The sequence below is a fragment of the Oenanthe melanoleuca genome, chromosome 2, assembly GCF_029582105.1.
Source record: "Oenanthe melanoleuca isolate GR-GAL-2019-014 chromosome 2, OMel1.0, whole genome shotgun sequence".
In the NCBI taxonomy this organism is placed as follows: domain Eukaryota; kingdom Metazoa; phylum Chordata; class Aves; order Passeriformes; family Muscicapidae; genus Oenanthe; species Oenanthe melanoleuca.
This window is the reverse complement of record NC_079335.1, coordinates 31,483,747-31,495,838: the sequence shown is the minus strand read 5'-3', so window position 1 is coordinate 31,495,838 and position 12,092 is coordinate 31,483,747. Positions and strand designations below refer to the sequence as shown.

The following is a 12,092-nucleotide window of genomic DNA, read 5'->3' as shown; positions in this document are numbered from 1 at the left end:
GAATATCAGAAACCCAAGACTGGTTAACAGCACAGTCTTTGACTAAAGGAATATTCACCTGTAAAAGGGAGAGGAGTTATGTAAAAAGTAGTTTATAGAAATATTTTCAAAATACTTGAAGTATTTTGAAGTGGAAGTCTTTGAAACCAAGATTATTTATTCACCTATCTCTACAGGAGAGGATGAATCAGGGATGAAATAAAAAAACACAGCTTAATACTGATCCAAGCATCACTTCCAAAAGAAGTTTATTCAAGTACTTGAGACATGATTGACATAGCAATGGTTTGTATCCCCTTGCTAATTCTGTCAAACAGGATTTGTGCAACTCCTTCAATTATCCTCCACAGATTTTCTAAGGTATCGAACTCATAAGACTTCTCAAAGCATATAGAAAGAAGAACACAGAATTAACTGGTGGCAGTGGAGTAAAATTCCTGACAGTTCCCCAGAGCGCTCACCACCACCTCTATCATTTCTATCCTAACAGACAGCACTCACTGTCTGTCATGGTTCAAATCAAATGTACATCTAAAGCAAACAGCTTCTAGCAAAAATACACATTCCTCTTTCTCCAAAATGGCACACATCTTACTTGGTCACCTCTGGAACTGGGGAGGTAACATCTCAAATGCCACAGCTAAATTCTCACTTGAGCTGATTCTTGGTGAATCACATACAAAATCAGGCAGGGCAAAAGCATAGAAAAGGATGTAACGTGAAAAAATAAGCAGGGAACAGCAATACAGGACAGGAAGAAATTTAGTGGTTTTCAATACAAGCATTTCAGAGCCAGCCCTAAAACCGCTAGTTTGGTTACTGTATACAACTGAGCTGGATATTATAGCACATAACTGCTTAATAACAGATACAAAATTATTTCACTGGTCTCTGTGTCCCTGTTAGCTACTCCAAGTGTCAATAACCTATATTCCTGAAGCATATATGGCATCATAACCATCACATTGCTCAAAACCAGGGATCTTTTCTCTGATTCTACCACAAACAAGGGACACCCGTGGACAGACAGGACTACAGACTTTAACCACAACCCCTCACAATGAAGTAATGCAAAGGTATCTTCTTTACCCACATGAAAACTTCCCTAGGTAATTTTCACATGCATAGAAGAGCTTTCTCAATGCCTTTTAAAAGGAGTAACACAATATCAGAAGCCTATTTTCAGTTCTAAGCCTATTGTCAGAACTCTTACAACGGCTTTGCCCCTCCCATGGAAAAGTGGAACACAGAGAGCTAAAGTTTAACAGAACTATGGGCAAACAAAAACATATGTACAGCGAAGTTAGAGGGGTCACTACCAAGTACAACTTATCTACATACAGCTGAGAGTACCTAGGCCAACCAGTGAGTGTTGCTTCAGGTAACATTTCATTCTTCGTAACCGGAGCAGGCACTATACATACAATGGCATGTACATACAGTGGTATATTGACTGTTGATTAGCAGTTAAACATTAACACACTGATCCAGTCAAGTTTGAATGTACACCAATACTCCTGGCTCATTATCTCCTATGAGTTGAAATGACAAACTTTGAAAATATAAATAATACCAGGAAAATTAAATTGCAATTCTTGAAAACCTCACTTTTTGGTGTTTCAAGAAATGCAACACAAAAATGTGCAGTGTCTTAAATCAGCAATATCTTAAATGAGCAAACTAAATGATAAACTTAGTCAAATAGCTTACCTGCAAACAACCTATTTAAATGATTTTCCTTTTTATAGAGGAAATAAAGTAAGAAGGAGAAAAGCTGAGTTGATTAAAACCAAAGCAGATTCAAAAGACATGATATATTAAAGGAAGTGGTAAGAATTTGGTAGAAAATAGCTAGGGGAAAAGCAAAACTACCAGTAGATCAGAAAACTACAAGCAGAGCAAAAAGCGGCAAATGGACAACAGATTCCTTTAACTTCTGCTGGAGGAAATGTTTCATTGCCACACCTTATTTCATCATTAAAACAAGATGTGACAGGCAATTTAACTGAAATGCAGTGGCCTTTTCACCTGTACTGGTAGGAACTCAACCAGCCATGTCCAATAAGGTAGTATCATGATGAGATGAAGAAACAAAGATGGAACAGCAACTTCACAGACTAGGAAGCATGCAAGACCAAAACATCTGCACTCGATCTGTGTTACAAACCTTCTATTTCTATGCACTCAAATTCCCCTTTCTTTGCTATAAGATGTAAGAAAGGAATAGTCTTCCAACGACAAGTCTGCCTGGACACTCTGAACTCAAATCTTAATCTGGCTCAAGGATCAAAGAGGAAGAAAGTTAACTCATAAATAGTTAGAAGTTAAACATTAATCCCACAGGGGCTCCATTCTTGTATTTTATATTGGCAAGACTGCTGCACCCTAGACAGACCTAACAATATTTCTTCCATAACTACCAAAACTCTCTTCCACATCCAAAAATTTAAATGCGCCCAAACTGTTAGCACCACAACACTGTGAGTAACATGATAAAGTCTTGGCAAAGAATTTACATTTTGCTTATGAGCTACAGCCTGTCACCTCCTCCCCATTCAAGTTATAAAATGTTTCACAAAAAACATCCTTTCTGTATTGGAGAAGTTTTTACATGCAGGAGACAGTCACTGTACAGAGACAAACGGCAACCTTGTCCCAGAACAGGAGCTGAACACGGGCTGTAATGACAGTGTTGATTCATAAGCAAAGCTGCTGCTTGACACTTAGGACAGGCTACTAGCCTGAGAGCATAAGACCACTATAACTCTATTTTCAGTATTTCAGTTTCTTCTGTCGACACCTTTCTTACTGAAAGGTGCCTCAAATCCAGAATACGAAGTTCTAAACACCAGGTAGATAGTAATGCTTTTCAAACTACTCTAAAAAAAAAAAACATAACCAACACATTTTAAATGGTTTAAATATTCCAAGAACTCATTGCACATTATTCTCTAATCAGAAACCTAACTTAAAATACCAAAAAGCTCTCAAACAGAAGAGAAACAACATAAAGACCAACAATGGTGACTTTTAAGAAAAAGTTAATGCTACACTCCATCTCACTACTTAAGATATCTAGAGAATGACAGTTCCTACAAAAAACCCCTTTATTTCCCAATCAACCAGGTCATTCAAGAAAGTCCTTGCAGATTATAGCCCATAATTCAGGCGAAATCATTTGCTCCAAACTATCAAATACACAAACCATCCAGTTACTTGATTATCACAATCCTGCATTAATTTTTCCTATCAAAGTGCTTCTAGTAAGCTTTAATCAAGGCCCAGAGGAGGAAAGATAGATAATCATCTGGATGTGGTCAATTAAAGCTCCAGCAAGATGCATAACAAAACAGCTCCACAAAATACTCTGTCCATTAAAAAGTAATACTGGGATTTTAGCTCAAAGAATTGTTTTTCAGTTCTATCTATTTTTGGCTGAATAGCAGGTTTTCAATCTATACTGAGAATGCAGAAGCAGATTAGTATCCTCCTCATTTCTAATAAAACATGTTAACATCTGGCAACCCAGTTCTAATGTTATTTCCTCAGACCAATCCAGACTTCAAGATCTGAATGTCAGGCATTTTGCACATTTCTCTCATTTTAAAGAAAACAAAGAGCAACACATGAATCTTTTTATCAAGCTACTTACAATAAGTTCCCATCACTCATCTTTTGTTCTTCTGAGCATTTAAAATTTTCAAAAATCCAGATATGGACTGAGAGTGGTGGGAGGAAGACTTTCTCAGTTTGATAACAGAATATTATTTTCATATGCTCCAAGATACTCTAAAATATTTGACTGAAAGGTCAAAGCAACAGTCTTCTTTAAAAGGGAATAATACGCTTGACTTAAACTCACTAAGAGACAAGATCAACCTGAAATCTTAACTACAGTATAATTAAAGATAAATCACAATAACTGCACACAAAAGGAAACATTCTGTACTTCACAGTCTGAAAAGCTTTTTGCCAGATAATCAAATTTTTTACAATGAACCTGTCATTTCAAAGCAAATTAAGTGGAATCCACTATTACAGAATAAAATGAAACTGACAGCAAGTCATCTGCTTTGTAAATGGAATCTTTAAATGTACCAACGCCCAGCACAAGTCTCACACAGTAATACAAAGTCAACCACAGATAATTTTATCTTTTAAGGAAAAGAGTCTGGCACTACTTGAACTGCTTCAGTTAAAGAAATTAAGACAATAGTGAAGGCTGGCACAATGAGGTCAACCATATGTTTACCAGGGAATTTCTCATCCTTATGAAAACATTCCAAAGGTTGGTAACCGAGATAAAGTATTCCATTCTGACAAAAAGTGTTTCAGAGAAAAGAGGTAAAATGATTGAAAGAGAAAACAGTAACAAGATTTAAATACTCATCCAATCCATATCCCTAGATATGACAGGAGGAGAGTTTTTAACTTGAGAAGGGGCAAGGAAACCAAATGGATTTAGGTTTCTTATTACTGGCCACCAATTCTTAATGAAGAAGAAATAAATAAACCAATGTGAACAAGTAGCATCAAATTCTATGAAGCATTTTATTCCAGACAACTTTCAGGGGCAATATTTGCTATGCTCTACTAAACTATTATCATAATTTACTGACATATATACAGATTTTCTTCTTGAGGCTGATTAAGCAGTAATTTTAATTAAGTTGAATAAAAAAAGATGACAAACAACTTTGCATTTGTAGCCATCCAAGGAGAAACAATTTTTTTTAGTACTGTGTATGAAAGGATGAATAGCTAGTATCCTCAATGAGATCATTAATGAGCAAAAATGAGGAGTCTCACAATTTCTGACTTACCACCACTAACTTCTGTCTTCTCTTTACTAACACATTAATATTGCTCTTAGGAAGGCAAATTATAAGGTTCTCTCCCTTCTTTCCCTGCCATCCCTGATTGATACCTGTTTTTCATGCCAGTAATTAAGGTCACCTGAGGAAAAACAAGCAAACAAAACCCAAACTGCAAAGGCTTGCACAGATTCCAGAATATATTTTTGAACAAAGCAAAGTAAAAAAAACAACAACAAAACCCCAAACAACTGCAAAGGCTCGAACATATTCCAGAATACCTTTTGAAAGCCTTCAATTACCAAAAGCAGGCAGATGTGTTACATGACCTTCATAGATCACAAAAGGTTGCTTACTGGCTCTTTTTATTTAAAATATTTAACCTATTTATTTTCATTTGCTTTCAATAAATGAAGTTGTAGTAGGGTTCAACAAATAGATAATACTATTTCTTCCTCCCTTCAAAAGACAAACACAATATATCCAGTTGACAGATCTGTCACAGTCGTTCACTACTTCAAAGCCATGCAAGATGCACAAAATTTCTGGCTCCAAGCACTGAGCAAAAGACCTTCGTCATCCTCTTCCCCTCTGCCTGAGTGGTGTAATCTGCTTGAACGCTCATCTCTCAGCTGTAAACCAAGGCTGTGTGAGATACATGATCTAATGATCTGAAGGCATTTACGTTCGTTGCACACAGCCATAACTATGGGTAAATTCAATGGGAACTGTGCCTTCTCTCTTTTACATGAACAAACCTAATGTAATCTCAGTCTCTGGGTACAGTTGCCAGTATGGCAACAGTGTGATATATAGTGAAGATCCTTTGCTCTAAAACTCTTAGCTCAGTAGAATTGCAGCAAACAATTAGAGAAAGTACTTGATCACCAAGTTTCGCACATGGTTTGAGCTAAGCTGCTTTAGCTTATTAATTACAAACTCACAGAGCCTTCCAAGGGAGCAGCTTAACAAGACAACATTCCCTGGCTCTTGTAAATGTATTGTGTTCTATTTTTCTCTTCTCAGAACTTGAATAGCTAGGGCTAGATACAAGAATAAGATATTATAAAACTCAGAGCAAAAATAATTGCCAACAACCAGAATTACTCTCTTTTACGAAAAAAACCTGTCTACTTTATTTTCCTGATTGAAATCATACACATATTCATGAGACACCAGAGTTCAGTGTGACAGGTTGAAAGCATCCATGGTTTTTTACATTTTAGCTGTATAATTGGTCTACTGGTAAGGAAGAGCTGCTGACAGTGCCCAGGAGACACTGGTTTCAATAAGCTTTTATATTACCACTTTCTTTCTCAGAAGTGAATTCTTCCATTCTAGGTCAAAAATTCTGCAGCTTTTGCACAGCAAAGTATTTCCCAAAATTCTATTTACACAGACCGATACAAAAACATGGAAATGAGACTCCTTAGGGCCTAAAGCCATAACTTTTATTTTGTTTATCTTTACTGAATGAAGACTAAGTTTTCAACATGAGTTGGTATTCAAGTCAAAACTTTATTAATACGATCCCAAGATTAAATTAATTAATCTTGGTAAAATTACTAAAAATTTTGTATTTATCTTACTTCACTCTAGTATGGTTATATGCCACAGTTAATATAACATGCATCAGTAGAGACTGATTATGTAAAGGACTGATAATCTCTTAGTGAACAGAAGAAATTTTTACTCTCTACTCATTCTGGTTTCAATTACGGTACTCGCATTTATGTTTAAATAATTACTGGATTTTTAATCTTCATTAGCATTTCACCAATGGAACCACTAAATACTTTATTAATTATCAATAATTTTATTCTGTTTATATCCCAGAATTGGTTATATAGCCACAGTACCCACTCATTTCCCTTTTTTCTTTCTTGAAACAACACAAATAGCATCCTGTACTATGACATTTAGCAGTACAGAAACAATGTGAGTAAACATCCAAGTTCCAATTAACTGAAAACTTTCCTCACTTAAGATTGAGGTTTTGCCTTTTTTTGGAACACACAAAAATAATACTTTTTCCTGGACAAAGATTTTAAATAAGAAAAAAATATTGCCAAATCATTAAATAAAAACTCTGCCAGTATTGAGCAAAGATTGAGCAATAAGTAATTGTTCTGAGAACAGCTGGAAACACAGAACTTCCAATAACACTAGAAGAGCAGGTAAAGAATAGAAGGAAGTGAAGCCAAGAGTGCTGTATTTTCTGGAGATTTCGTGGCCTGAAGATACCTTCCTCATCCCCTACCACGCTGACAGAAAATACTGGGGTGAAATTTGTGAGAAACTGGCCATGAATTCTGCACTGTCATCTCACACCCTTATTTTATTAAACAGTTACTTAGACACACATTTGCAAAAAAAAAAAAAAAAAAAAAAAAAAAGAAACTATTGGTGGAACAAGATTTTTCAAGTAGCACCTTATTTTGGTGTGTGCATGTAATTTGATGGTAGCCCACCACAGCAGTTTTCAAGGCATAACACAGAAGCACAGTGAACGCTAACATCCTACACTCCTTAGGAAAGTTGTTTTGTATCATTAATTACATCAGCTCTGCATGCAATTAGAGTAAATACCTACATGTACAAATCTTATGTGCCTAGCTTTACAGAATATATGAGAAGTTATTCTGGAGATAAGAAAACATAAAGCCATTCTTCTAAATATTTTCATAACTTCACAAATAAATCTAGGGTTTGTAGTATTAAAACTAAAAGGAAGTGGAAGGTAAATCATAGTAATTAATATGCCAGTATTAACAATAAAATAAATCTTTCAAGTTTATGATGCAAATAGCTCATATCTGCATGTTGAGGGAAAGGCTTTAATTATTTAACACTTTGTACAGCAATGACATATTTTCTGTACATTTTCAACTGAACTTCCTTAATCTATTTTTACCTTCTCCTCCATTCATAAGTCCTGTGTTTCCAGCCGTTCTGAGAACAACTGTTCACTATTTCTTCAGCATTTGTGCTTAAAGGCTTCCGATTACTAAAGCTGCCATATCAACATTTTCTAAAGCAAATCTCTCCTATACCCTTGTTCTACATTACTTGTACCTTTTCAGAATATCTCTGTTTTTATCCAGGAGAACATTGAACAAGCTTGGGCTTTTTCTGGGAAAATTCTTGAAAATAAGCTCTTCCTTTAAAGGTTCGTCTGGGGTGTGTTAGCTTTTTTTTTAAGAAAAAATACAGTTTGCCTAAAGTTATGCAAACCAGGTTTAAAAGAGTCCAGCAGTGGCAAATTAGCAACACTGTGGTTAGAACAAAACACAAGACCTCATAAGTGTGGGCTTCTACTATTGCAGAAAACAAGGATTACAGAAAACTCCCATTATAGACTTTCTACACAGACAAAAATCACTATAAGTTTAATGATAAACACAAAAGCTCAAAGTCACAAGTTTCACAAATTACTGTGCATCCACTGAACTGCAGTAACTATTCAGGCAGATGCTCAAGCCATTAGCAAAAAGAGGCAATTTGTTACAAGTTTCAAAACTTCCCTGTAGACTGACTAAGAACAGGTTAATCAGATAACTCTTGTCACTTAACCTGAGACTTTTCAGTGGATCTGTAAAAATAAAATGTAATTAACCTGGGGCATCATACATTGTTGTATAAAATTAAAGCAGTTTAAGAAGTTGCTAGAACTTATTTTGTGCGCCAATGTACCATTTTTATCAGTAAAATAAATAACATTGTCATAATAGTGCAGTGTCAGACCACTGGTATTGTCAGAGATGGCAATGTGTTACACAAACACTTCATGTAAACATCGGGTATTTAAAAACACTACACTTCATCAGGAAAACGACATCTCTTTGTTGTGCCAGGCAACTTAGAAGATAGCACTGATTATAGTAAATTCTTCTGAACAAAAGAAAAACAAAAAAAAACAGCTTAAAATTATAGATACCGGTTTCCTTTGCAAACCATTTTTTCACACGGAACACTTAAACGTTAATTGATAGAATTCAGTCTTGAAATTTCACTCACCTGGGAGCACGTCTGCAATAAACTTACTAGTTCTACTGTTCACATACTAAATTTTCATTTATGCTTACTGTTTACAACTCCTTTCAAATATGCTAAACTGTATTATTAAATTAGTAGCTTACAAACACAGGAAAGAGTAATTAGAGCATCATGTAATTAAACAGCATTTAGATAAAAAAAAAAAACCTTCATAAATGTCCTTGAATCTCTTATCAAAAGACAGCAGAACATCATGTAAGAAAACAAAAAGTGTCATCTTACGGCTGGTATTTCTAAAATGAAAGCAATTACAACATCAGACTTAACTCGGCTGTAATTTCAGGAAGAGAGAATTACCCTCCACGCACCAGACATTTAGGCAACGTTTGTCATTCATGTATCCTCAACAACCTCACTTAATATGTAACCATTTTTCCCCTTTACAGAGGGAGCAACAGGAATTAGGGTGAGGCACGCTGTAGAAGGTCATTTACTAGGCCAGAGACAGCGACACAGCACAGCTTTACCAAGACCCTTTACAGAGTGCCTCTTTCCCGGTTCACAGCTGCCATTTCCCTACTTCTCACTTATAAAAGATACTTCTTAATAAACTATAGCCTCTATTTTGCAGTTGAGCTTGTAAAAGTCTGCACGTGAGAAGAGCATTGCAAAAACGCATTTGCCAGCTAGAGCTAATAAAACCAAGGCAGATCAGACTACCTGCCTAAGCTACTGCTAAAAGAAGAACATTCTGTACAGTATGTTCAATTTCTTGATCTCATTTCATTTCAGTAACTCTGAAAGACACACGGGGTGAGGCGGGCAGTATGCTTCTAAACTTCAGAAAATAATTTTTATCCCATATAGTTCAATGATTTGACATTTTAACTCTTTTCTAGGTTGGCAGGAAAATTAAAGAAATGTCATTTATTTTGCACATTCTTTCTGTGCTGTTCGATCACTAGCGACAAAAATGTAAGCTATACTGGACCAAAATGAGAGGAGATGTAGACAATTCCAATATATAAAAAAAAATGTAAAATTTAAATACCCAAGGAAAAGTAGAGAAGTTGCTGGTTAAATAAGGAGAGACAGGGCCCACCGCTACAAAACCTAGAGATCTTTTATCCTGCCCCAGTCGTAATAAAGCACCACCCACTCAGAGCAGCACACAGTGAAAGTGATCCATTCCGCCAGAGCAATTTCTGCAGCCCCTATTCAAGAACCCCTTCGGAGAAGGTATGAATGAATAATTCAGCTGGAAATACCTGTCAGGCAGCAGGATATTCCATGCTACTGTACCTACAGCAATCCCATCTGGCCGAGAAAGCCAGACGCTACCTGTCCACAGGGCTGACACCACACGGCAACCTCATTTCACGGAGGGAGAAAACCCCACGGGCAGCACGCGGCTTGGAGCGGGACACGCCTGTCCCAGCCCCCTGAGCGGGGCACCGCGGCGCCGCGACCCCAGGAACTCGGAGCGGCTGCTCAAGGGCCCCACGACGCCCCGGGGAGGGTCTCCCTCACCGCACCGCCCACCCCGCGCGGTGTGACACACATACCCACGGCGCCCAGCGAAGCTGCGGCCCCAAGTCCCGGGGACAGGGATCGCTTCGCCCTTCCCTCGCCCGCCCAGGGAGCGGCGGCATCGCTGCCAGACGCCTCCCTGAGGCGCCGCGTCCCCCGCGCCCCGGGCCCGCTGCCGCCCGCCCCGCCCGAGTCTCGGCCTCGCCCCTCACAGCCCTGCGCGTCTCACCTCCATCCCAGCGCCGGACCGGCCCCTCCCTGCCGCCACCTGCCCTCGCCGGCCCCGCTACCCGGGAGCTCGACGGCCTCAGCTCTGCCCGGGCGGTTCCTCCCTCCGCGCAGCTCTTCGCGCCGCACCGCGCCGCACCGCGCCACGCACGCAAGGACGGACGGACGGACGCACGCACGCACGCGCCCGGCGGAACGGCTGCTCCCGGCTCCCCCCGCCGCCGCCCGGCCCCAGCGCTGCCCCGGGGGCTCCGCCGCAGACGCCTCACCTGCATCGACGCCATGATGGGTCCGCCTCCTCCCCCTCCCCTCCCCTCTGCGCCGCCGCCGGCGCGGCCCCGCCCCGCGCGCTCCCGGTCACGTGCCCGCGCCCGCCCGTTGAGCGGCCGCGCGTGCGCGGGGCGGGGGCGGTGCGGGCGGGCGGTGTTTGTGAGGGCTGCCCCGGCTCTGCTCGCCCTGCGGCCGCGGCGGGAGCGGCGCGATGCCCATCACCGCCACCCGCGGCGGCGGCAAGGCGTAGATCCCCCGCCGGTTTCTGTTTGTGAAGGTTTTTAGAGGTGCACGTGCCGAGTGTTCAAGCGACTCAAGTAATGCAGACTGTTCCCCTCGCTTTTGTGGGTTACTCCGGGCTTCCCTCACGCCTGCTGTGCCCTGGCGGGAAGGTCATACAATCATAGAACCGTGGAATGTCAAGGAGTGGGAAGGGACAATGAAGATCATCTAGATCCGACACCCCCGCCATGGGCAGGGCCACCTCCTGCCAGACCAGGCTGCTCAGAGCCCCTTCCAGCCGGGCTTCGAGCACTGCCGGGACAGGGCATCCACAAACCTCCCTCGGCAGCCTCTTCCAGCGCCTCACCACCCTCACAGGAAAGAACTTCTTCCTGATACTTTAAAACCCCAATTGTCTCGTTTCAGTGTGTCCCATTACTCCACTGCTGTCCCTAGATCCGGCACAGGCCGGGGCCGCGGGGCGCTCGGCGGCTGAGGCGGCTGAGGGGCCGCGGGGCGCTGGGTCAGCGCCTCTTTCCGTGCGCTTCCCTCCCCGTCTGCTGCTCTGCCTCAAATCATCTGAATTTCCTGCGCTGGTGGTGTACGAGTCCAAATCAACGTGGGTGTATTTTAAGTCGGAGCTTTTCTGGATTCCACGTTTTCCTTTCCTGGACTGAAATAATCCCTGTCCTTTGCACCAGATGATTTTGCCGTATCTGTGTAGGTGAAAATAAACAGGCAGCGCTCAGTAGAGTGACTGTGTGCAGTCAATAAATTAAACAACTTGGGGCACACACTTCATAAAGCTGTTATGCCTGCTGTAGTATTTCAGACTTAACGGATCCTCAAGATAAACCTACAAAATGTTTATCCAAAGACAACCTATAAAATTTATAATCCCAGTGGTTATGTAAAACCAAGGATTTAACTGAGAAAATTATTTTATAGGTCATTATAATCCCCATCTCTCTACTGCTCATGCTGCACATTCCAAAAACACTGAAGCCTCTTCCTCTGTCCCTTCACCCCTCT

The 12,092-nt window shown here is 40.5% G+C and overlaps 1 protein-coding gene across 8 annotated transcripts in view; it reads right to left on the bottom strand.

Moving 5' to 3' along the window:
• UBE2W (ubiquitin conjugating enzyme E2 W) overlaps positions 1 to 10,931 on the bottom strand; it is a 64,041-nt gene extending 53,110 nt beyond the window's left edge. For 2 of the 8 annotated variants that reach the window (XM_056484159.1, XM_056484160.1), the window contains exon 1: positions 10,838 to 10,930. In XM_056484159.1, the coding sequence (XP_056340134.1) occupies positions 10,838 to 10,852 (15 nt within the window). In that variant the 5' untranslated portion in view covers positions 10,853 to 10,930. Of the gene's footprint in view, positions 1 to 10,375; positions 10,513 to 10,569; positions 10,785 to 10,837 lie in introns of those variants that run through there. The other 6 variants (XM_056484155.1, XM_056484156.1, XM_056484161.1 and 3 more) reach the window with 6 other exon arrangements.
• Positions 10,932 to 12,092: the final 1,161 nt, after the last annotated feature.